This window comes from Petromyzon marinus, chromosome 75 (genome assembly GCF_048934315.1).
Source record: "Petromyzon marinus isolate PM22_M1 ecotype Great Lakes invasive population chromosome 75, UKy_Petmar_22M1.pri1.0, whole genome shotgun sequence".
NCBI lineage: Eukaryota > Metazoa > Chordata > Hyperoartia > Petromyzontiformes > Petromyzontidae > Petromyzon > Petromyzon marinus.
The window spans coordinates 4,181,893-4,207,900 of NC_133741.1; the positions used below are offsets into that span (position 1 = coordinate 4,181,893).

The following is a 26,008-nucleotide window of genomic DNA, read 5'->3' on the forward strand; positions in this document are numbered from 1 at the left end:
ACAAAAGAGTCACACACACAGTCACCCACAGACTCACACACACACACAGAGTCACACGCAGAGTCACACACACAGAGTCACACACACACATAGTCACCCACACAGTCACCCACAGAGTCACCCACACACAGAGTCACACGCAGAGTCACACACACAGAGTCACACACACACATAGTCACCCACACAGTCACCCACAGAGTCACCCACAGAGGCACACACAGAGTCACACACAGAGTCACCCACAGAGTCACCCACAGACTCACACACACACACAGAGTCAAAGACAAAGACAAAGATCCCCCGTATAGCCTGTAACAGACTGTAGGGGCAAGTGCTGTTAGCGAGCACCTATGAAGGCCGGAACGGTACACGAGGGGGTGGGTGGCCAGCACCACGCCCGACCGCCTTTGTCTCCCTAGTGGCAATGTTTACACACTGCACCAGGTACTCATTTGAGGCTGAGTCGACCTAGGGGAGGCCCGGGACCGGTTCAGATAATCGTCACTGGTGTTGGCCGTGAGCGGGAATCGAACCCGGGTCGCCAGGTTCATAGCGCAGCGCGCTAACCGCTACACTACCGCTCCCCACTACACACACACAGAGTCACACACAGAGTCACACACACAGTCACACACACACACACAGTCACCCACAGAGTCACCCACAGAGTCACACACAGAGTCACACACAGAGTCACACACACACAGAGTCACACACACACCCACACACAGAGTCAAACACAGAGTCATCCACAGAGTCATCCACAGAGTCACACACAGAGTCACACACACACAGAGTCACACACAGAGTCACACACAGAGTCACACACACACAGAGTCACACACAGAGTCACACACACACAGAGTCACCCACAGAGTCACACACAGAGTCACACACACACAGAGTCACACACACAGTCACCCACAGACTCACACACACACAGAGTCACACACAGTTTCACCCACACAGTCACCCACACAGTCACACACAGAGTCACACACACACAGAGTCACACACAGAGTCACCCACAGAGTCACACACAGAGTCACCCACACACACACAGAGTCACACACACAAAAGAGTCACACACACAAAAGAGTCACACACACAGTCACCCACAGACTCACACAGACACAGAGTCACACACAGAGTCACATACATAGTCACACACAGAGTCACACACAGTCACCCACACAGTCACACAGAGTCACACACACACCGAGTCACACACACAGAGTCACCCACAGAGTCACCCACACACAGAGTCACACACAGAGTCACACACACAGAGTCACACACAGAGTCACACACAGAGTCACACACAGAGTCACACACAGAGTCACCCACAGACTCACACACAGAGTCACACCCACACACAGAGTCACCCACAGAGTCTCACACACACACAGAGTCACACACACACAGAGTCACACACAGAGTCACACACCCACAGAGTCACCCACAGAGTCACCCACACAAAGAGTCACACACAGAGTCACCCGCAGAGTCACACGCAGAGTCACACACAGAGTCACCCACACAGTCACCCACACACACAGAGTCACCCACAGAGTCACACACACACAAAGTCATACACACAGTCACCCACACACACACAGTCACACACACACAATAACACACACACAGTCACACACAGTCACACACACAGAGTCACACACACACACAATCACACCCAGTCACCCACACAGTCACACACACACACAGTCACCCACACACACACACAGTCACACACACACACAGTCACACACAGTCACCCACACACACACACCGTCACCCACACACACACAGTCACACACAGTCACACACACACACAGTCACACACACACACACACAGTCACACACACACCATCACACACACACCGTCACCCACACACACACAGAGTCACCCACACACACAGTCACACACACAGTCACACACACACCGTCACCCACACACACACAGAGTCACCCACACCATCACTCACACACACACCGTCACACACACACAGAGTCACCCAGCTGACCTCTGCTGTGCGGCAGCAGTGTGCACCGCGTCCATGATAAGGCGCAGAGACTCCGAGATGATCTTGGCACGGATGGTGTGCTGTTCAAACTTGGTCTTGACGGCAGACTGGGAGATGCACTCCTAGGGTGGGTGGGTGAGACAATCAACCACCCACAAACCCACCCACTCAGCCACCCACAAACCCACCCACTCACCCACCCACCCACTCACTCACTCACCCACTCACTCACCCACCCACCCACTCACCCACTCACCCACCCACTCACTCAGCCACTCACTCACCCACCCACTCAGCCACCCACTCACTCACCCACTCACTCACTCAGCCACCCACTCACTCAGCCACCCACTCACTCACTCACCCACTCACTCACCCACCCACCCACTCACCCACCCACTCACCCACTCACCCACCCACTCACTCACTCACCCACCCACCCACTCACCCACCCACTCACCCACCCACCCACTCAGCCACCCACTCACCCACCCACTCACCCACCCACTCACTCACCCACCCACTCAGCCACCCACTCACTCACCCACCCACCCACCCACTCACCCACCCACAAACCCACCCACTCACTCACTCACCCACTCACTCACCCACCCACTCACTCACCCACTCACCACTCACTCACTCACCCACCCACTCACTCACCCACTCACCCACCCACTCACCCACCCACTCACCCACTCACCCACCCACTCACCCACTCACCCACCCACTCACTCACCCACCCACCCACTCACTCACCCACTCACTCACTCACCTACTCACTCACTCACCCACCCACCCACCCACTCACCCACCCACCCACTCACTCACTCAGCCACCCACCCACTCACTCACTCACTCACCCACCCACTCACTCACCCACTCACCCACCCACTCACCCACCCACTCACCCACTCACCCACCCACTCACTCACTCACTCACCCACTCACTCACCCACTCACCCACCCACTCACCACCCACTCACTCACCACCCACTCATCCACCCACTCACCCACCCACTCACCCACCCACCCACTCACCCACCCACTCACCCACCCACTCACCCACCCACTCACTTACCCACTCACCACTCACTCACTCACCCACCCACTCACTCACCCACTCACCCACCCACTCACCCACCCACTCACCCACTCACCCACCCACTCACTCACTCACTCACCCACTCACCCACCCAGTCACCACCCACTCACTCACCACCCACTCACCACCCACTCACCCACCCACTCACCCACCCACTCACTCACCCACTCACCCACCCACTCACCCACCCACTCACTCACCACCCACTCACCCACTCACCCACCCACTCACCCACCCACTCACCCACCCACTCACTCACCACCCACTCACCCACCCACTCACTCACCACCCACTCACCCACCCACTCACCCACCCACTCACCCACCCACTCACTCACCACCCACTCACCCACTCACTCACCCACTCACCTCAAAGCGTCGTTCGAAGTTCTGGAACTCAAACATTCGAGCTTGAAAGCCCTCGGCCAGCGCCCCGCCTGCCAGCAACAAGCAGCACACACACACAGACAAAGCTCCCCCAGGTAGCCTTAACAGACAGTAGGGGCAAGTGCTGTCAGTAGCACCTACACACAGACAAAGATCCCCCGTGTAGCCTCTAGCAGGCTGTAGGGGCAAGTGCTGTCAGTAGCACCTACACACAGACAAAGATCCCCCGTGTAGCCTCTAGCAGGCTGTAGGGGCAAGTGCTGTCAGTAGCACCTACACACAGACAAAGATCCCCCGTGTAGCCTCTAGCAGGCTGTAGGGGCAAGTGCTGTCAGTAGCGAGTAGCAGCGCCTATGAAGGCTACCGGCACTGTGGCTACACACAGAGGGGGTGGCCACCAGCACCACGCCCGGCCGCCTTTGTCTCTCCAGTGCTGGCGATGTTCACTACACCACCACCACCACTACACCACCACCACCGCTCCACCACCACTCCACCACCACTCCACCACCACCACTACACCACCACCACCACTACCACTACACCACCACCACTACACCACCACCACCACTACACCACCACCACCACTACACCACCACCACTACACCACAACCACACCACCACCACTACACCACCACAACCACACCACCACCACTACACCACCACCACTACACCACCACCACCACTACACCACCACAACCACTACACCACCACCACTACACCACCACCACTACACCACCACAACCACTACACCACCACCACTACACCACCACCACTACACCACCACAACCACACTACCACCTCTACAACCACCACGACACCGGCTACTCATTTGAGGCTGAGTCGACCTGGAGGAGGCCCAGGACCGGTTTAGAAAATCGTCACCGGCGGTGTTGGCCGTGAGCGGGAATCAAACTTTGGTTTGTAGCGCAGCGTAGCGCTAACCGCTGCACCACCACTCCTCACTCACACACACAGACACAGAGACACAGCGACACAGAGACACACACAGATACAGAGACACACACAGAGACACAGACACACACACACAGACACACACACAGACACACACACACAGACACACACACACACACACACAGACACACACACAGAGACACACACACACACAGACACACACACACACACACAGACACACAGACACACACACAAACACACACAGACACACACACAGACACACACACAGACACACACACAAACACACACAGACACACACACAGACACACACACAGACACACACACAAACACACACAGACACACACACACACAGACACACACACACACACAGACACACATACACAGACACACACACAAACACACACACACAAACACACACAGACACACACACACAGACACACACACAGATACACACACACAGATACACACACACACAGACACACACACACAGACACACACAGACACACACACAGACACACACACACACAGACACACAGACACACAGACACACACACAGACACACACAGACACACACACACAGACACACACACAGACACACACACACACACAGACACACAGACACACACACAGACACACACAGACACACAGACACACACACAGACACACACAGACACACAGACACACACACACACAGACACACACACACACACAGAGACACACACACACAGACACACACAGACACACACACAGACACACACACAGACACACAGACACACACACAGACACACACAGACACACACACACAGACACACACACACAGACACACACACAGACACACACACAGACACACACAGACAGACACACACACACACACAGACACACACACAGACACACACACACAGACACACACACACACAGACACACACACACACACACAGACACACACACAGACACACACACACACACACCTCCCCACTCCCCCGCCCCATTCTATCCCTACCACACCCCCGCCCTCACCCTGGCCCCGCCTCCCACCCTGGCCCCGCCCCCCCAACCTGGCCACGCCTCCCACCCAGGCCACGCCTCTCACCCCGGGCCACGCCCCCATGCGTCTCACCAGCCTCTGGCATGCCCTGAGCCCGCTGGATGCGAGCGTTGAGAACTTCCTTGGCGGAGACGAAGAAGACCCGGTCATCCACCTGGGGGTCAGGGGTCAGGGGTCAGGGGGTCAGGGGGTGGGTGAGTGGGTGAGTGAGTGGGTGGGTGGGTGGGTGAGTGGGTGGGTGGGTGAGTGAGTGAGTGGGTGAGTGAGTGGGTGAGTGAGTGGGTGAGTGGTGAGTGAGTGAGTGGGTGAGTGAGTGAGTGGGTGAGTGAGTGGGTGAGTGAGTGGGTGAGTGAGTGGGTGGGTGGGTGAGTGAGTGGGTGGATAAGTGAGTGGGTGGGTGAGTGAGTGAGGGGGTGAGTGAGTGAGTGGGTGAGTGAGTGGGTGGGTGAGTGGGTGGGTGGGTGGGTGAGTGAGTGGGTGAGTGAGTGGGTGGGTGAGTGGGTGAGTGGGTGAGTGAGTGAGTGGGTGAGTGGGTGGGTGGGTGAGTGAGTGAGTGGGTGAGTGAGTGGGTGAGTGAGTGGGTGAGTGGTGAGTGAGTGGGTGAGTGAGTGAGTGGGTGAGTGAGTGGGTGAGTGAGTGGGTGAGTGAGTGGGTGAGTGAGTGGGTGGGTGGGTGAGTGAGTGGGTGGATAAGTGAGTGGGTGGGTGAGTGAGTGAGGGGGTGAGTGAGTGAGTGGGTGAGTGAGTGGGTGGGTGAGTGGGTGGGTGGGTGGGTGAGTGAGTGGGTGAGTGAGTGGGTGGGTGAGTGGGTGAGTGGGTGAGTGAGTGAGTGGGTGAGTGGGTGAGTGAGTGAGTGGGTGAGTGGGTGAGTGAGTGGGTGAGTGGTGAGTGAGTGAGTGGCTGAGTGAGTGAGTGGCTGAGTGAGTGGTTGAGTGAGTGAGTGAGTGGCTGAGTCCACCACCTGTGAGCGGTCGATCACCGCCAACTCGTCCACCAGGAACCCGGCACATCGCTCCCAGTGCTGCCTTCGCACCTGGGGAGGTGGGGGGGGGGGTGATGATATACAGCTACAGACAAAGGTCCCCCAGGTAGCCTCTAGCGGGCTGTAGGGGCAAGTGCTGTCAGTAGCACCTACACACAGACAAAGATCCCCCGTGTAGCCTCTAGCAGGTTGTAGGGGCAAGTGCTGTCAGTAGCGAGTAGCAGCGCCTATGAAGGCTACTGGCACTGTGGCTACACACAGAGGGGGTGGCCACCAGCACCACTCCACCACCACCACCACTACACCACCACCACCACTACACCACCACCACTACACCACCACCACCACTACACCACCACCACTACACCACCACCACCACTACACCACAACTACCACCACTACACAACCACCACTACACCACCACTACACCACCACTACACCACCACCACCAACACTACACCACCACAACACCACCACTACACCACAACACCACCACCACTACACCACCACTACACCACTACACCACCACTACACCACCACCACTACAACACCATCACTACACCACCACTACACCAGCTACTCAGTTGAGGCTGAGTCGACCTGGGGGAGGCCCAGGAGAGGGTGAGGAGAGGGTGAGGAGTGAGTGAGTGAGTGAGTGAGGAGAGGGTGAGGAGTGAGTGAGTGAGTGAGGAGTGAGTGAGTGAGTGAGGAGTGAGTGTGTGGGTGAGTGAGTGGGTGAGTGAGTGAGTGAGGAGTGAGTGAGTGAGTGGTGAGTGAGGAGTGAGTGAGTGAGTGAGGAGTGAGTAGTGAGTGAGGAGTGAGTAGTGAGTGAGGAGTGAGTGAGTGAGTGAGTGAGGAGTGAGTGAGTGAGGAGTGAGTAGGGAGTGAGTGAGTGAGTGAGGAGTGAGTGAGTGAGTGAGGAGTGAGTGATGAGTGAGTGATGAGTGAGTGAGGAGTGAGTGATGAGTGAGGAGTGAGTGAGTGAGTGAGGAGTGAGTGATGAGTGAGGAGTGAGTGAGTGAGTGAGGAGTGAGTGATGAGTGAGTGATGAGTGAGTGAGTGAGGAGTGAGTGAGTGAGTGAGGAGTGAGTGAGTGAGTGATGAGTGAGTGGTGAGTGAGGTGCAGGTGAGTGAGTGGGTGAGTGAGTGAGTGGTGAGTGAGGTGCAGGTGAGGTGCAGGTGAGTGGTGAGTGAGAGGGTGAGTGGTGAGTGAGGTGCAGGTGAGGTGAAGGTGAGTGGTGAGTGAGAGGGTGAGTGGTGAGTGAGTGGTGAGTGAGTGAGTGAGTGGTGAGTGAGTGGTGAGTGGTGAGTGAGTGGTGAGTGAGAGGGTGAGTGGGTGAGTGAGTGGTGAGTGAGTGAGTGAGAGTGTGAGTGGGTGAGTGAGTGGTGAGTGAGAGGGTGAGTGGTGAGTGAGGAGTGAGTGAGTGAGTGGGTGAGTGAGTGGTTGGGTGAGTGAGTGAGTGGTGAGTGAGTGAGTGGTGAGTGAGGTGCAGGTGAGGTGCAGGTGAGGAGTGAGTGAGAGGGTGAGTGGTGAGTGAGGAGTGAGTGAGAAGTGAGTGAGTGAGTGAGGAGTGAGTGGTGAGTGAGTGGTGAGTGAGAGGGTGAGTGGGTGAGTGAGTGGTGAGTGGGTGAGTGAGTGGTGAGTGAGGAGTGAGTGAGTGAGTCAGTGAGGAGTGAGTGAGTGAGGAGTGAGTGAGGTGAGTGGGTGAGTGAGTGAGTGGTGAGTGAGGTGCAGGTGAGGTGCAGGTGAGGAGTGAGTGGTGGGTGAGTGGTGAGTGAGAGGGTGAGTGAGTGGTGAGTGAGGAGTGAGTGGGTGAGTGGGTGAGTGAGTGGTGAGTGAGTGGGTGAGGAGTGAGTGAGTGGTGAGTGAGTGGTGAGTGAGTGGTGAGTGGTGAGTGAGTGGTGAGTGAGTGGTGAGTGAGGTGCAGGTGAGTGAGTGGTGAGTGAGTGAGTGGTGAGTGAGTGGTGAGTGAGTGAGTGAGGTGCAGGTGAGTGAGTGAGTGAGTGGTGAGTGAGTGAGTGAGTGGTGAGTGGGTGAGTGAGAGGGTGAGTGGTGAGTGAGTGGTGAGTGGTGAGTGAGTGAGTGAGTGAGTGAGTGGTGAGTGAGTGAGTGAGTGGTGAGTGAGTGGTGAGTGGGTGGTGAGTGGTGAGTGGTGAGTGAGGAGCTCACCTCCTCCATGTAGTCCGGCTCTGAGGCGGACGCGTCCCAGCGGTTGTTCAGAATGAAGATGTTGGGCCGAGAGAGGCGCTCGCTCACCTTGTGGAAGAAGTGTTTCTCCTGCTCAGCCACCGGCGGTGAGCGGGGAGGGAGAGAGAGAGTTGGTGAGTGGGTGAGTGAGTGGGTGGGTGAGTGGGTGAGTGAGTGGGTGGGTGAGTGAGTGGGTGGGTGAGTGGGTGGGTGAGTGGGTGGGTGGGTGAGTGGGTGAGTGAGTGGGTGAGTGGGTGAGTGGGTGGGTGGGTGAGTGGGTGGGTGGGTGGGTGAGTGGGTGAGTGGGTGGGTGGGTGGGTGAGTGAGTGGGTGAGTGGGTGGGTGGGTGAGTGGGTGGGTGAGTGAGTGAGTGAGTGTGTGAGTGAGTGGGTGGGTGGGTGGGTGAGTGAGTGGGTGGGTGGGTGGGTGAGTGAGTGGGTGGGTGAGTGAGTGGGTGAGTGAGTGGGTGGGTGGGTGAGTGAGTGAGTTGGTGAGTGGGTGAGTGAGTGGGTGAGTGGGTGGGTGGGTGGGTGAGTGAGTGGGTGAGTGGGTGGGTGGGTGAGTGGGTGGGTGAGTGGGTGAGTGGGTGGGTGGGTGAGTGGGTGAGTGAGTGGGTGAGTGGGTGAGTGGGTGGGTGGGTGAGTGGGTGAGTGGGTGGGTGGGTGGGTGAGTGGGTGGGTGGGTGGGTGAGTGAGTGGGTGAGTGGGTGGGTGGGTGAGTGGGTGGGTGAGTGGGTGAGTGGGTGGGTGGGTGAGTGGGTGAGTGAGTGGGTGAGTGGGTGGGTGGGTGAGTGGGTGAGTGGGTGGGTGGGTGGGTGAGTGAGTGGGTGAGTGGGTGAGTGGGTGAGTGGGTGGGTGGGTGAGTGGGTGAGTGAGTGAGTGGGTGAGTGAGTGGCTGGGTGAGTGGGTGGGTGGGTGAGTGGGTGGGTGAATAGGTGGGTGGGTGGGTGGGTGAGTGGGTGAGTGGGTGGGTGAGTGGGTGGGTGGGTGAGTGGTTGAGTGAGTGACTGGGTGAGTGAGTGGTGGTTGAGTGATCGTGCGTGTGTGAGTGTGCGTGTACGTGGGTGAGCGTGTGTGTGGGTGAGCGTGTGTGTGTGTGAGCGTGTGAGCGTGTGGGTGAGCGTGTGTGTGTGTGAGCGTGTGTGTGAGTGAGCGTGTGGGTGAGCGTGTGTGTGGGTGAGCGTGCGTGGGGTGAGGAGTTGCTCACCGTCTGCATGAGGGTGGACTCTGCATTCGCGACGAGCACGAAGACATCGGCATCCAGGCAGAAGCGGTCGATCCAACTGTCTAGTTCGTCCGTCACGTCGATACCGGGGCTACGGGGTGAGACAGGGGTGGGTGGGTGAGTGGGTGGGTGAGTGGGTGGGTGGGTGGGTGAGTGAGTGGGTGAGTGAGTGGGTGAGTGGGTGGGTGGGTGAGTGGGTGGGTGAGTGAGTGAGTGGGTGAGTGGGTGAGTGAGTGAGTGAGTGGGTGGGTGGGTGAGTGGGTGAGTGGGTGAGTGGGTGGGTGAGTGAGTGAGTGGGTGAGTGAGTGGGTGGGTGAGTGAGTGGGTGGGTGGGTGGGTGAGTGGGTGGGTGGGTGGGTGAGTGGGTGGGTGGGTGAGTGAGTGGGTGGGTGAGTGGGTGGGTGAGTGGGTGAGTGAGTGGGTGAGTGAGTGGGTGGGTGGGTGGGTGAGTGAGTGAGTGGGTGGGTGGGTGAGTGAGTGAGTGGGTGGGTGAGTGAGTGAGTGGGTGGGTGAGTGGGTGGGTGGGTGAGTGGGTGGGTGGGTGAGTGGGTGGGTGAGTGGGTGGGTGGGTGAGTGGGTGGGTGGGTGGGTGAGTGAGTGAGTGGGTGGGTGGGTGTGTTGGTGGGTGGGTGGGTGAGTGAGTGGGTGGGTGAGTGAGTGGGTGGGTGAGTGAGTGAGTGAGTGACTGAGTGAGTGACTGAGTGGGTGAGTGACTGAGTGAGTGAGTGGTGAGTGAGTGGTGAGTGAGTGTGAGTGAGTGAGTGACTGAGTGAGTGACTGAGTGAGTGAGTGAGTGACTGAGTGAGTGACTGAGTGAGTGAGTGAGTGACTGAGTGAGTGAGTGACTGAGTGAGTGACTGAGTGAGTGACTGAGTGAGTGAGTGAGTGACTGAGTGAGTGAGTGAGTGACTGAGTGAGTGAGTGGGTGGGTGAGTGGGTGAGTGGGTGGGTGAGTGGGTGAGTGGGTGGGTGGGTGAGTGAGTGAGTGAGTGGGTGGGTGAGTGAGTGAGTGAGTGGGTGAGTGGGTGGGTGAGTGGGTGAGTGGGTGGGTGGGTGGGTGAGTGGGTGGGTGGGTGAGTGGGTGGGTGGGTGGGTGGGTGAGTGGGTGGGTGGGTGGGTGAGTGAGTGAGTGAGTGGGTGGGTGAGTGAGTGGGTGAGTGGGTGAGTGAGTGGGTGAGTGAGTGGGAGGGTGGGTGGGTGAGTGAGTGGGTGAGGGGAGTGAGTGGGTAAGTGTGTGTGTGGTGAGTGGTTGAGTGAGTGGGTGGGTGGGTGAGTGGGTGAGTGGGTGGGTGAGTGAGTGAGTGGGTGAGTGGGTGAGTGAGTGAGTGAGTGGGTGGGTGGGTGAGTGGGTGAGTGGGTGAGTGGGTGGGTGAGTGAGTGAGTGGGTGAGTGGGTGAGTGAGTGAGTGAGTGGGTGGGTGGGTGGGTGAGTGGGTGGGTGGGTGGGTGGGTGGGTGGGTGGGTGGGTGGGTGGGTGAGTGGTGTGGTGGTGGTGGAGTGAGTGAGTGAGTGAGTGAGTGGGTGGGTGGGTGGGTGAGTGAGTGGGTGGGTGGGTGAGTGAGTGAGTGGGTGGGTGAGTGAGTGAGTGGGTGGGTGTGAGTGGGTGGGTGGGTGAGTGTGGGTGGGTGAAGTGGGTGGGTGAGTGGGTGGGTGAGTGAGTGGGTGGGTGGGTGGGTGAGTGAGTGGGTGGGTGGGTGTGTTGGTGGGTGGGGTGGGTGAGTGAGTGGGTGGGTGAGTGAGTGGGTGGGTGAGTGAGTGAGTGAGTGACTGAGTGAGTGACTGAGTGGGTGAGTGACTGAGTGAGTGAGTGGTGAGTGAGTGGTGGTGAGTGAGTGAGTGACTGAGTGAGTGAGTGACTGAGTGAGTGACTGAGTGAGTGAGTGAGTGACTGAGTGAGTGACTGAGTGAGTGAGTGAGTGACTGAGTGAGTGACTGAGTGAGTGACTGAGTGAGTGAGTGAGTGACTGAGTGAGTGAGTGAGTGACTGAGTGAGTGAGTGGGTGGGTGAGTGGGTGGGTGAGTGGGTGAGTGGGTGGGTGAGTGGGTGGGTGAGTGAGTGAGTGAGTGGGTGGGTGAGTGAGTGAGTGAGTGGGTGAGTGGGTGGGTGAGTGGGTGAGTGGGTGGGTGGGTGGGTGAGTGGGTGGGTGGGGAGTGGGTGGGTGGGTGGGTGGGTGAGTGGGTGGGTGGGTGAGTGGGTGGGTGGGTGGGTGGGTGAGTGGGTGGGTGGGTGGGTGAGTGAGTGAGTGAGTGGGTGGGTGAGTGAGTGGGTGAGTGGGTGAGTGAGTGGGTGAGTGAGTGGGAGGGTGGGTGGGTGAGTGAGTGGGTGAGGGAGTGAGTGGGTAAGTGTGTGTGTGGTGAGTGGTTGAGTGAGTGGGTGGGTGGGTGAGATGGTGAGTGAGGGTGGGTGAGTGAGTGAGTGGGTGAGTGGGTGAGTGAGTGAGTGAGTGGGTGGGTGGGTGAGTGGGTGAGTGGGTGAGTGGGTGGGTGAGTGAGTGAGTGGGTGAGTGGGTGAGTGAGTGAGTGAGTGGGTGGGTGGGTGGGTGAGTGGGTGGGTGGGTGGGTGGGTGAGTGGGTGGGTGGGTGAGTGAGTGGGTGGGTGAGTGGGTGGGTGAGTGGGTGAGTGAGTGGGTGAGTGAGTGGGTGGGTGGGTGGGTGAGTGAGTGAGTGGGTGGGTGGGTGAGTGAGTGAGTGGGTGGGTGAGTGAGTGAGTGGGTGGGTGAGTGGGTGGGTGGGTGAGTGGGTGGGTGGGGTGAGTGGGTGGGTGAGTGGGTGGGTGGGTGAGTGGGTGGGTGGGTGGGTGAGTGAGTGAGTGGGTGGGTGGGTGGGTGAGTGGGTGGGTGGGTGGGTGAGTGGGTGGGTGGGTGGGTGAGTGGGTGGGTGGGTGGGTGAGTGGGGGTGGGTGGGTGGGTGAGTGAGTGGGTGGGTGAGTGGGTGGGTGAGTGAGTGAGTGAGTGACTGAGTGAGTGACTGAGTGGGTGAGTGACTGAGTGAGTGAGTGGTGAGTGAGTGGTGAGTGAGTGGTGAGTGAGTGAGTGAGTGACTGAGTGAGTGAGTGACTGAGTGAGTGACTGAGTGAGTGAGTGAGTGACTGAGTGAGTGACTGAGTGAGTGAGTGAGTGACTGAGTGAGTGAGTGACTGAGTGAGTGACTGAGTGAGTGACTGAGTGAGTGAGTGAGTGACTGAGTGAGTGACTGAGTGAGTGACTGAGTGACTGAGTGAATGACTGAGTGACTGAGTGAGTGACTGAGTGAGTGAGTGAGTGACTGAGTGAGTGAGTGAGTGACTGAGTGACTGACTGAGTGACTGACTGAGTGAGTGACTGAGTGAGTGACTGAGTGAGTGAGTGAGTGACTGAGTGAGTGACTGAGTGAGTGACTGAGTGACTGAGTGAGTGACTGAGTGACTGAGTGAGTGACTGAGTGAGTGAGTGAGTGAGTGACTGAGTGAGTGAGTGACTGAGTGACTGACTGAGTGACTGACTGAGTGAGTGACTGAGTGACTGACTGAGTGAGTGACTGAGAGAGTGAGTGAGTGCTGAGTGACTGACTGAGTGACTGACTGAGTGAGTGACTGAGTGACTGACTGAGTGAGTGACTGAGTGAGTGAGTGAGTGACTGAGTGACTGACTGAGTGACTGACTGAGTGAGTGACTGAGTGAGTGACTGAGTGACTGACTGAGTGAGTGACTGAGTGAGTGACTGAGTGAGTGACTGAGTGAGTGAGTGACTGAGTGAGTGACTGAGTGAGTGGTGAGTGAGTGACTGAGTGACTGAGTGAGTGAGTGAGTGACTGAGTGACTGAGTGAGTGACTGAGTGAGTGACTGAGTGAGTGACTGAGTGAGTGAGTGAGTGGTGAGTGACTGAGTGAGTGAGTGAGTGACTGAGTGACTGAGTGAGTGACTGAGTGACTGAGTGAGTGACTGACTGACTGAGTGAGTGACTGAGTGAGTGAGTGAGTGGTGAGTGACTGAGTGAGTGACTGAGTGAGTGACTGAGTGAGCGACTGACTGACTGAGTGAGTGACTGAGTGAGTGGTGAGTGACTGCGTGAGTGAGTGACTGAGTGAGTGACTGAGTGAGTGACTGAGTGACTGAGTGAGTGACTGAGTGACTGACTGAGTGAGTGACTGAGTGAGTGAGTGAGTGACTGAGTGAGTGACTGAGTGACTGACTGACTGAGTGAGTGACTGAGTGAGTGACTGAGTGAGTGACTGAGTGAGTAACTGAGTGAGTGACTGAGTGAGTGACTGAGTGACTGAGTGAGTGACTGAGTGAGTGACTGAGTGAGTGACTGAGTGAGTGACTGAGTGACTGAGTGAGTGAGTGACTGAGTGAGTGACTGAGTGAGTGACTGAGTGAGTGACTGAGTGACTGAGTGAGTGACTGAGTGAGTGACTGAGTGAGTGACTGAGTGACTGAGTGAGTGACTGAGTGAGTGACTGAGTGAGTGAGTGAGTGACTGAGTGAGTGAGTGACTGAGTGAGTAACTGAGTGAGTGACTGAGTGAGTGACTGAGTGATTGAGTGACTGAGTGAGTGACTGAGTGAGTGACTGAGTGAGTGACTGAGTGACTGAGTGACTGAGTGAGTGACTGAGTGAGTGAGTGACTGAGTGAGTGACTGAGTGAGTGAGTGAGTGACTGAGTGACTGAGTGAGTGAGTGACTGAGTGACTGAGTGAGTGAGTGACTGACTGAGTGAGTGAGTGACTGAGTGAGTGACTGAGTGAGTGAGTGAGTGACTGAGTGAGTGAGTGACTGAGTGAGTAACTGAGTGAGTGAGTGACTGAGTGAGTGACTGAGTGAGTGACTGAGTGAGTGACTGAGTGAGTGAGTGAGTGACTGAGTGAGTGGGTGAGTGAGTGACTGAGTGACTGAGTGACTGAGTGAGTGACTGAGTGACTGACTGAGTGAGTGACTGAGTGACTGAGTGAGTGACTGACTGAGTGAGTGACTGAGTGACTGACTGAGTGACTGAGTGAGTGATGAGTGACTGAGTGAGTGACTGAGTGACTGACTGAGTGAGTGACTGAGTGAGTGACTGAGTGAGTGACTGAGTGACTGACTGAGTGACTGAGTGAGTGACTGAGTGAGTGAGTGAGTGACTGAGTGAGTGGGTGAGTGAGTGACTGAGTGACTGAGTGACTGAGTGAGTGACTGAGTGAGTGAGTGACTGAGTGAGTGACTGAGTGAGTGACTGAGTGAGTAACTGAGTGAGTGACTGAGTGACTGAGTGAGTGACTGACTGAGTGAGTGACTGAGTGACTGACTGAGTGACTGAGTGAGTGACTGAGTGAGTGACTGAGTGAGTGACTGAGTGACTGACTGAGTGAGTGACTGAGTGAGTGACTGAGTGAGTGACTGAGTGACTGACTGAGTGACTGAGTGAGTGACTGAGTGAGTGACTGACTGAGTGAGTGACTGAGTGACTGACTGAGTGACTGACTGAGTGAGTGACTGAGTGACTGAGTGAGTGACTGAGTGACTGACTGAGTGACTGACTGAGTGAGTGACTGACTGAGTGACTGAGTGACTGACTGAGTGACTGAGTGAGTGACTGAGTGAGTGAGTGAGTGACTGAGTGAGTGGGTGAGTGAGTGACTGAGTGACTGAGTGACTGAGTGAGTGACTGAGTGAGTGAGTGACTGAGTGAGTGACTGAGTGAGTGACTGAGTGAGTAACTGAGTGAGTGACTGAGTGACTGAGTGAGTGACTGACTGAGTGAGTGACTGAGTGACTGACTGAGTGACTGAGTGAGTGACTGAGTGAGTGACTGAGTGAGTGACTGAGTGACTGACTGAGTGAGTGACTGAGTGAGTGACTGAGCTGAGTGAGTGACTGAGTGACTGACTGAGTGACTGAGTGAGTGACTGAGTGACTGAGTGAATGACTGAGTGACTGAGTGAGTGACTGAGTGAGTGAGTGAGTGACTGAGTGAGTGAGTGAGTGACTGAGTGACTGACTGAGTGACTGACTGAGTGAGTGACTGAGTGAGTGACTGAGTGAGTGAGTGAGTGACTGAGTGAGTGACTGAGTGAGTGACTGAGTGACTGAGTGAGTGACTGAGTGACTGAGTGAGTGACTGAGTGAGTGAGTGAGTGACTGAGTGAGTGAGTGACTGAGTGACTGACTGAGTGACTGACTGAGTGAGTGACTGAGTGACTGACTGAGTGAGTGACTGAGAGAGTGAGTGAGTGCTGAGTGACTGACTGAGTGACTGACTGAGTGAGTGACTGAGTGACTGACTGAGTGAGTGACTGAGTGAGTGAGTGAGTGACTGAGTGACTGACTGAGTGACTGACTGAGTGAGTGACTGAGTGAGTGACTGAGTGACTGACTGAGTGAGTGACTGAGTGAGTGACTGAGTGAGTGACTGAGTGAGTGAGTGACTGAGTGAGTGACTGAGTGAGTGGTGAGTGAGTGACTGAGTGACTGAGTGAGTGAGTGAGTGACTGAGTGACTGAGTGAGTGACTGAGTGAGTGACTGAGTGAGTGACTGAGTGAGTGAGTGAGTGGTGAGTGACTGAGTGAGTGAGTGAGTGACTGAGTGACTGAGTGAGTGACTGAGTGACTGAGTGAGTGACTGACTGACTGAGTGAGTGACTGAGTGAGTGAGTGAGTGGTGAGTGACTGAGTGACTGAGTGAGTGACTGAGTGAGTGACTGAGTGACTGAGTGAGTGACTGAGTGACTGACTGAGTGAGTGACTGAGTGAGTGAGTGAGTGACTGAGTGAGTGACTGAGTGAGTGACTGAGTGAGTGACTGAGTGACTGAGTGAGTGACTGAGTGAGTGACTGAGTGAGTAACTGAGTGAGTGACTGAGTGAGTGACTGAGTGACTGAGTGAGTGACTGAGTGAGTGACTGAGTGAGTGACTGAGTGACTGAGTGAGTGAGTGACTGAGTGAGTGACTGAGTGAGTGACTGAGTGAGTGACTGAGTGACTGAGTGAGTGACTGAGTGAGTGACTGAGTGAGTGAGTGAGTGACTGAGTGAGTGAGTGACTGAGTGAGTAACTGAGTGAGTGACTGAGTGAGTGACTGAGTGATTGAGTGACTGAGTGAGTGACTGAGTGAGTGACTGAGTGAGTGACTGAGTGACTGAGTGACTGAGTGAGTGACTGAGTGAGTGAGTGAGTGACTGAGTGAGTGACTGAGTGAGTGAGTGAGTGACTGAGTGACTGAGTGAGTGAGTGACTGAGTGACTGAGTGAGTGAGTGACTGACTGAGTGAGTGAGTGACTGAGTGAGTGACTGAGTGAGTGAGTGAGTGACTGAGTGAGTGAGTGACTGAGTGAGTAACTGAGTGAGTGAGTGACTGAGTGAGTGACTGAGTGAGTGACTGAGTGAGTGACTGAGTTAGTGAGTGAGTGACTGAGTGAGTGGGTGAGTGAGTGACTGAGTGACTGAGTGACTGAGTGAGTGACTGAGTGACTGAGTGAGTGACTGAGTGAGTGACTGAGTGACTGAGTGAGTGAGTTAGTGAGTGAGTGAGTGACTGAGTGAGTGAGTGACTGAGTGAGTAACTGAGTGAGTGAGTGACTGAGTGAGTGACTGAGTGAGTGACTGAGTGAGTGACTGAGTTAGTGAGTGAGTGACTGAGTGAGTGGGTGAGTGAGTGACTGAGTGACTGAGTGACTGAGTGAGTGACTGAGTGACTGAGTGAGTGACTGAGTGAGTGACTGAGTGACTGAGTGAGTGACTGAGTGATTGAGTGACTGAGTGAGTGACTGAGTGAGTGACTGAGTGAGTGACTGAGTGACTGAGTGACTGAGTGAGTGACTGAGTGAGTGAGTGAGTGACTGAGTGAGTGACTGAGTGAGTGAGTGAGTGACTGAGTGACTGAGTGAGTGAGTGACTGAGTGACTGAGTGAGTGAGTGACTGACTGAGTGAGTGAGTGACTGAGTGAGTGACTGAGTGAGTGAGTGAGTGACTGAGTGAGTGAGTGACTGAGTGAGTAACTGAGTGAGTGAGTGACTGAGTGAGTGACTGAGTGAGTGACTGAGTGAGTGACTGAGTGAGTGAGTGAGTGACTGAGTGAGTGGGTGAGTGAGTGACTGAGTGACTGAGTGACTGAGTGAGTGACTGAGTGACTGAGTGAGTGACTGAGTGAGTGACTGAGTGACTGAGTGAGTGAGTGAGTGACTGAGTGACTGAGTGAGTGACTGAGTGAGTGACTGAGTGAGTGACTGAGTGAGTGAGTGGTGAGTGACTGAGTGAGTGAGTGACTGAGTGACTGAGTGAGTGACTGAGTGACTGAGTGAGTGACTGACTGACTGAGTGAGTGACTGAGTGAGTGAGTGAGTGGTGAGTGACTGAGTGAGTGAAGTGACTGAGTGAGTGAGTGAGTGGTGAGGTGACTGAGTGAGTGACTGAGTGAGTGACTGAGTGAGCGACTGACTGACTGAGTGAGTGACTGAGTGAGTGGTGAGTGACTGCGTGAGTGAGTGACTGAGTGAGTGACTGAGTGAGTGACTGAGTGACTGAGTGAGTGACTGAGTGACTGACTGAGTGAGTGACTGAGTGAGTGAGTGAGTGACTGAGTGAGTGACTGAGTGACTGACTGACTGAGTGAGTGACTGAGTGAGTGACTGAGTGAGTGACTGAGTGAGTAACTGAGTGAGTGACTGAGTGAGTGACTGAGTGACTGAGTGAGTGACTGAGTGAGTGACTGAGTGAGTGACTGAGTGACTGAGTGAGTGAGTGACTGAGTGAGTGACTGAGTGAGTGACTGAGTGAGTGACTGAGTGACTGAGTGAGTGACTGAGTGAGTGACTGAGTGAGTGAGTGAGTGACTGAGTGAGTGACTGACTGAGTGAGTGACTGAGTGAGTGACTGAGTGAGTGACTGAGTGAGTGAGTGACTTGAGTGACTGAGTGAGTGACTGAGTGAGTGACTGAGTGACTGAGTGACTGAGTGAGTGACTGAGTGAGTGAGTGACTGAGTGAGTGACTGAGTGAGTGAGTGAGTGACTGAGTGACTGAGTGAGTGAGTGAGTGACTGAGTAGTGACTGACTGAGTGAGTGACTGAGTGAGTGACTGAGTGAGTGAGTGAGTGACTGAGTGAGTGAGTGACTGAGTGACGAGTGAGTGAGTGACTTAGTGACTGAGTGAGTGACTGAGTGAGTGACTGAGTGAGAGTGAGTGACTGAGTGAGTGGTGACTGAGTGACTGAGTGACTGAGTGAGTGACTGAGTGACTGACTGAGTGAGTGACTGATGGAGTGACTGAGTGAGTGACTGACTGAGTGAGTGACTGAGTGACTGACTGAGTGACTGAGTGAGTGACTGAGTGAGTGACTGAGTGACTGACTGAGTGAGTGACTGAGTGAGTGACTGAGTGAGTGACTGAGTGACTGGACTGAGTGACTGAGTGAGTGACTGAGTGAGTGAGTGAGTGACTGAGTGAGTGACTGAGTGAGTGACTGAGTGACTGAGTGAGTGACTGAGTGAGTGAGTGACTGAGTGAGTGACTGAGTGAGTGACTGAGTGAGTAACTGAGTGAGTGACTGAGTGACTGAGTGAGTGACTGACTGAGTGAGTGACTGAGTGACTGACTGAGTGACTGAGTGAGTGACTGAGTGAGTGACTGAGTGACTGACTGAGTGAGTGACTGAGTGAGTGACTGAGTGAGTGACTGAGTGACTGAGTGAGTGACTGAGTGAGTGACTGATGAGTGAGTGACTGAGTGACTGACTGAGTGACTGACTGAGTGAGTGACTGAGTGACTGAGTGAGTGACTGAGTGACTGACTGAGTGACTGACTGAGTGAGTGCTGACTGAGTGACTGAGTGACTGACTGAGTGACTGAGTGAGTGACTGAGGTGACTGAGTGGGTGAGTGAGTGACTGAGTGACTGAGAGTGACTGAGTGAGTGACTGAGTGAGTGAGTGACTGAGTGAGTGAGTGAGTGACTGAGTGAGTAACTGAGTGAGTGACTGAGTGACTGAGTGAGTGAGTGACTGAGTGAGTGACTGAGTGACTGACTGAGTGACTGAGTGAGTGACTGATAGTGACTGAGTGAGTGACTGAGTGACTGACTGAGTGAGTGACTGAGTGAGTGACTGAGTGAGTGACTGAGTGACTGACTGAGTGACTGAGTGAGTGACTGAGTGACTGAGTGAATGACTGAGTGACTGAGTGAGTGACTGAGTGAGTGAGTGAGTGACTGAGTGAGTGAGTGAGTGACTGAGTGACTGACTGAGTGACTGACTGAGTGAGTGACTGAGTGAGTGACTGAGTGAGTGAGTGAGTGACTGAGTGAGTGACTGAGTGAGTGACTGAGTGACTGAGTGAGTGACTGAGTGAGTGACTGAGTGAGTGAGTGAGTGACTGAGTGAGTGAGTGACTGAGTGCTGACTGAGTGACTGACTGAGTGAGTGACTGAGTGACTGACTGAGTGAGTGACTGAGAGAGTGAGTGAGTGCTGAGTGACTGACTGAGTGACTGACTGAGTGAGTGACTGAGTGACTGACTGAGTGAGTGACTGAGTGAGTGAGTGAGTGACTGAGTGACTGACTGAGTGACTGACTGAGTGAGTGACTGAGTGAGTGACTGAGTGACTGACTGAGTGAGTGACTGAGTGAGTGACTGAGTGAGTGACTGAGTGAGTGAGTGACTGAGTGAGTGACTGAGTGAGTGGTGAGTGAGTGACTGAGTGACTGAGTGAGTGAGTGAGTGACTGAGTGACTGAGTGAGTGACTGAGTGAGTGACTGAGTGAGTGACTGAGTGAGTGAGTGAGTGGTGAGTGACTGAGTGAGTGAGTGAGTGACTGAGTGACTGAGTGAGTGACTGAGTGACTGAGTGAGTGACTGAGTGAGTGAGTGAGTGGTGAGTGACTGAGTGAGTGACTGAGTGAGTGACTGAGTGAGCGACTGACTGACTGAGTGAGTGACTGAGTGAGTGGTGAGTGACTGCGTGAGTGAGTGACTGAGTGAGTGACTGAGTGAGTGACTGAGTGACTGAGTGAGTGACTGAGTGACTGACTGAGTGAGTGACTGAGTGAGTGAGTGAGTGACTGAGTGAGTGACTGAGTGACTGACTGACTGAGTGAGTGACTGAGTGAGTGACTGAGTGAGTGACTGAGTGAGTAACTGAGTGAGTGACTGAGTGAGTGACTGAGTGACTGAGTGAGTGACTGAGTGAGTGACTGAGTGAGTGACTGAGTGAGTGACTGAGTGACTGAGTGAGTGAGTGACTGAGTGAGTGACTGAGTGAGTGACTGAGTGAGTGACTGAGTGACTGAGTGAGTGACTGAGTGAGTGACTGAGTGAGTGAGTGAGTGACTGAGTGAGTGAGTGACTGAGTGAGTAACTGAGTGAGTGACTGAGTGAGTGACTGAGTGATTGAGTGACTGAGTGAGTGACTGAGTGAGTGACTGAGTGAGTGACTGAGTGACTGAGTGACTGAGTGAGTGACTGAGTGAGTGAGTGACTGAGTGAGTGACTGAGTGAGTGAGTGAGTGACTGAGTGACTGAGTGAGTGAGTGACTGAGTGACTGAGTGAGTGAGTGACTGACTGAGTGAGTGAGTGACTGAGTGAGTGACTGAGTGAGTGAGTGAGTGACTGAGTGAGTGAGTGACTGAGTGAGTAACTGAGTGAGTGAGTGACTGAGTGAGTGACTGAGTGAGTGACTGAGTGAGTGACTGAGTGAGTGAGTGAGTGACTGAGTGAGTGGGTGAGTGAGTGACTGAGTGACTGAGTGACTGAGTGAGTGACTGAGTGACTGACTGAGTGAGTGACTGAGTGACTGAGTGAGTGACTGACTGAGTGAGTGACTGAGTGACTGACTGAGTGACTGAGTGAGTGACTGAGTGAGTGACTGAGTGAGTGACTGAGTGACTGACTGAGTGAGTGACTGAGTGAGTGACTGAGTGAGTGACTGAGTGACTGACTGAGTGACTGAGTGAGTGACTGAGTGAGTGAGTGAGTGACTGAGTGAGTGGGTGAGTGAGTGACTGAGTGACTGAGTGACTGAGTGAGTGACTGAGTGAGTGAGTGACTGAGTGAGTGACTGAGTGAGTGACTGAGTGAGTAACTGAGTGAGTGACTGAGTGACTGAGTGAGTGACTGACTGAGTGAGTGACTGAGTGACTGACTGAGTGACTGAGTGAGTGACTGAGTGAGTGACTGAGTGAGTGACTGAGTGAGTGACTGAGTGAGTGACTGAGTGACTGACTGAGTGACTGAGTGAGTGACTGAGTGAGTGACTGACTGAGTGAGTGACTGAGTGACTGACTGAGTGACTGACTGAGTGAGTGACTGAGTGACTGAGTGAGTGACTGAGTGACTGACTGAGTGACTGACTGAGTGAGTGACTGACTGAGTGACTGAGTGACTGACTGAGTGACTGAGTGAGTGACTGAGTGAGTGAGTGAGTGACTGAGTGAGTGGGTGAGTGAGTGACTGAGTGACTGAGTGACTGAGTGAGTGACTGAGTGAGTGAGTGACTGAGTGAGTGACTGAGTGAGTGACTGAGTGAGTAACTGAGTGAGTGACTGAGTGACTGAGTGAGTGACTGACTGAGTGAGTGACTGAGTGACTGACTGAGTGACTGAGTGAGTGACTGAGTGAGTGACTGAGTGAGTGACTGAGTGACTGACTGAGTGAGTGACTGAGTGAGTGACTGAGTGAGTGACTGAGTGACTGACTGAGTGACTGAGTGAGTGACTGAGTGAGTGACTGACTGAGTGAGTGACTGAGTGACTGACTGAGTGACTGACTGAGTGAGTGACTGAGTGACTGAGTGAGTGACTGAGTGACTGACTGAGTGACTGACTGAGTGACTGACTGAGTGAGTGACTGAGTGACTGAGTGGGCAGCGTTTGTACAGTACGCGCGCTGCGCACTGTATGCCCGGATCGCCGAGTGTACAGTGCGTGTACAGTGCGTGTACAGTGCGTGTACAGTGCGTGTACAGTGCGGGGGGGGGGGGGGACACTCCACCTGTCCAGCAGGACGACGTCATCACGGAGCAGTGTGCAGCGAGACTTGGGCCAGAAGACCCGAACCTCAGAGCCAGCGTCCAGACGCTCGTCCTGGTGCAGAGCGTGGGCCAGCTGGTTCACCGTCTACACTCACGCACGGGGAGACACGGGGAGACACGGGGGAGACATTGAGAGACACGGGGAGACACGGGGAGACGCGGGGAGACACGGGGAGACAGGGGGAGACACGGGGAGACGCGGGGAGACACGGGGAGACACGGGGGAGACATTGAGAGACACGGGGAGACACGGTGAGACACGGGGAGACGCGGGGAGACGGGGAGACACGGGGAGACATTGAGAGACACGGGGAGACAGGGGGAGACACGGGGAGACACGGGGAGACACGGGGAGACATTGAGAGACACGGGGAGACACGGGAGACACGGGGAGACACGGGGAGACACGGGGAGACGCGGAGAGACACGGGGAGACACGGGGGAGACGCGGGGAGACACGGGGAGACACGGGGAGACATTGAGAGACACGGGGAGACAGAGGGAGACACGGGGAGACACGGGGAGACAGGGAGACGCGGGGAGACACGGGGAGACACGGGGAGACACGGGGAGACGCGGGGAGACACGGGGAGACATTGAGAGACACGGGGAGACAGGGGGAGACGCGGGGAGACATTGAGAGACACGGTGAGACATTGAGAGACACGGGGAGACGCGAGGAGACGGGGAGACACGGGGAGACACGGGGAGACACGGGGAGACACGGGGAGACGCGGGGAGACGGGGAGACACGGGGAGACACGGGGAGACGCGGTGAGACGCGGTGAGACACGGGGAAACGCGGGGAGACACGGGGAGACACGGGGAGACACGGGGAGACGCGGGGAGACACGGGGAGACACGGGGAGACGCGGAGAGACACGGGGAGACACGGGGGAGACGCGGGGAGACGCGGGGAGACACGGGGAGACACGGGGAGACACGGTGAGACATTGAGAGACACGGGGAGACAGGGAGACACGGGGAGACAGGGGGAGACAGAGAGACACGGGGAGACGCGGGGAGACACGGGGAGACACGGGGAGACGCGGGGAGACAGGGGGAGACAAGGGGAGACACGGGGAGACACGGGGAGACACGGGGAGACACGGGGAGACACGGGGAGACATTGAGAGACACGGGGAGACAGAGAGACACGGGGAGACACGGGGAGACACGGGGAGACACGGGGAGACACGGGGAGACAGGGGGAGACACGGGGAGACACGGGGAGACACGGGGAGACGCGGGGAGACATTGAGAGACACGGGGAGACACGGGGAGACACGGGGAGACAGGGGGAGACACGGGGAGACACGGGGAGACACGGTGAGACACGGGGAGACACGGGGAGACACGGGGAGACACTGAGAGACACGGGGAGACACGGGGAGACACGGGGAGACAGGGAGACACGGGGAGACACGGGGAGACACAGGGAGACACGTGGAGACACTGAGAGACACGGGGAGACACGGGGAGACACGGGGAGACACGTGGAGACACTGAGAGACACGGGGAGACACTGAGAGACACGGGGAGACACGGGGAGACACGGGGAGACAGGGAGACACGGGGAGACACAGGGAGACACGTGGAGACACTGAGAGACACGGGGAGACACGGGGAGACACGGGGAGATACTCGGAGACACGGGGAGACACGGGGGGACACGGGGAGACACGGGGAGACTCGGGGAGACTCGGGGAGACTCGGGGAGACACGTGGAGACACGGGGAGACACGGGGAGATACTCGGAGACACGGGGAGACACGTGGAGACAGGGGGAGACGCGGGGAGACACGGGGAGACACGGGTAGACACTGGGAGACACGGGGAGACACGGGGAGACAGAGAGACACGGGGAGACACGGGGAGACGCTGGGAGACACGGGGAGACACGGGGAGACACGGGGAGACAGAGAGACACGGGGAGACGCGGGGAGACACGGGGAGACACGAGGAGACACGGGGAGACACGGGGAGACACGGGGAGACACGGGGAGACAGAGAGACACGGGGAGACGCGGGGAGACACGGGGAGACACGAGGAAACACGGGGAGACACGGGGAGACACGGGGAGACACGGGGAGACAGAGAGACACTGGGAGACACGGGGAGACATTGAGAGACACGGGGAGACACGGGGAGACACGGGGAGACAGGGAGACGCGGTGAGACACGGGGAGACACGGGGAGACAGAGAGACACGGGGAGACGCGGGGAGACACGGGGAGACACGGGGAGACACGGGGAGACAGAGAGACACGGGGAGACGCGGGGAGACACGGGGAGACACGAGGAGACACGGGGAGACACGGGGAGACACGGGGAGACACGGGGAGACAGAGAGACACTGGGAGACACGGGGAGACATTGAGAGACACGGGGAGACACGGGGAGACACGGGGAGACACGGGGAGACAGGGAGACGCGGTGAGACACGGGGAGACAGGGGGAGACACGGGGAGACACGGGGAGACACGGGGAGACAGGGAGACACGGGGAGACACGTGGAGACACTGAGAGACACGGGGAGACGCGGGGAGACACGGGGAGACACGGGGAGACGCGCGGAGACGCGAGGAGACACGGGGAGACAGAGAGACACGGGGAGACACGGGGAGACACGGGGAGACACGGGGAGACACGGGGAGACATTGAGAGACACGGGGAGACACGGGGAGACACGGGGAGACACAGTGAGACATTGAGAGACACGGGGAGACACGGGGAGACACGGGGAGACACGGGGAGACACGGGGAGACACGGGGAGACAGGGAGACGCGGTGAGACACGGGAGACAGGGGGAGACACGGGGAGACACGGGGAGACACGGGGAGACAGGGAGACACGGGGAGACACGTGGAGACACTGAGAGACACGGGGAGACGCGGGGAGACACGGGGAGACACGGGGGAGACGCGCGGAGACGCGAGGAGACACGGGGAGACAGAGAGACACGGGGAGACACGGGGAGACACGGGGAGACACGGGGAGACATTGAGAGACACGGGGAGACACGGGGAGACACGGGGAGACACAGTGAGACACGGGGAGACACGGGGAGACAGGGAGACGCGGTGAGACACGGGGAGACAGGGGGAGACACTCGGAGACACGGGGAGATGCGTGGAGA

The 26,008-nt window shown here is 56.3% G+C and overlaps 1 protein-coding gene across 6 annotated transcripts in view; it reads right to left on the reverse strand.

Annotated features, from left to right (window-relative positions):
* The window catches only part of MFN2 (mitofusin 2), an 85,472-nt gene that overhangs the window by 52,666 nt on the left and 6,798 nt on the right, over window positions 1–26,008 (reverse strand). For all 6 annotated transcript variants that reach the window (XR_012930833.1, XR_012930835.1, XR_012930834.1 and 3 more), the window contains exons 5-11: window positions 22,828–22,952; window positions 9,872–9,980; window positions 8,648–8,755; window positions 6,457–6,528; window positions 5,569–5,650; window positions 3,498–3,565; window positions 2,025–2,146 (exon numbers count right to left, since the gene is read on the reverse strand). Coding sequence is in view for 3 of the 6 variants with exons in the window: in XM_076056302.1 (XP_075912417.1) it covers window positions 2,025–2,146; window positions 3,498–3,565; window positions 5,569–5,650; window positions 6,457–6,528; window positions 8,648–8,755; window positions 9,872–9,980; window positions 22,828–22,952 (686 nt within the window). In the remaining 3 variants the exon portion in view is untranslated. The remainder of the gene's footprint in view (window positions 1–2,024; window positions 2,147–3,497; window positions 3,566–5,568; window positions 5,651–6,456; window positions 6,529–8,647; window positions 8,756–9,871; window positions 9,981–22,827; window positions 22,953–26,008) is intronic.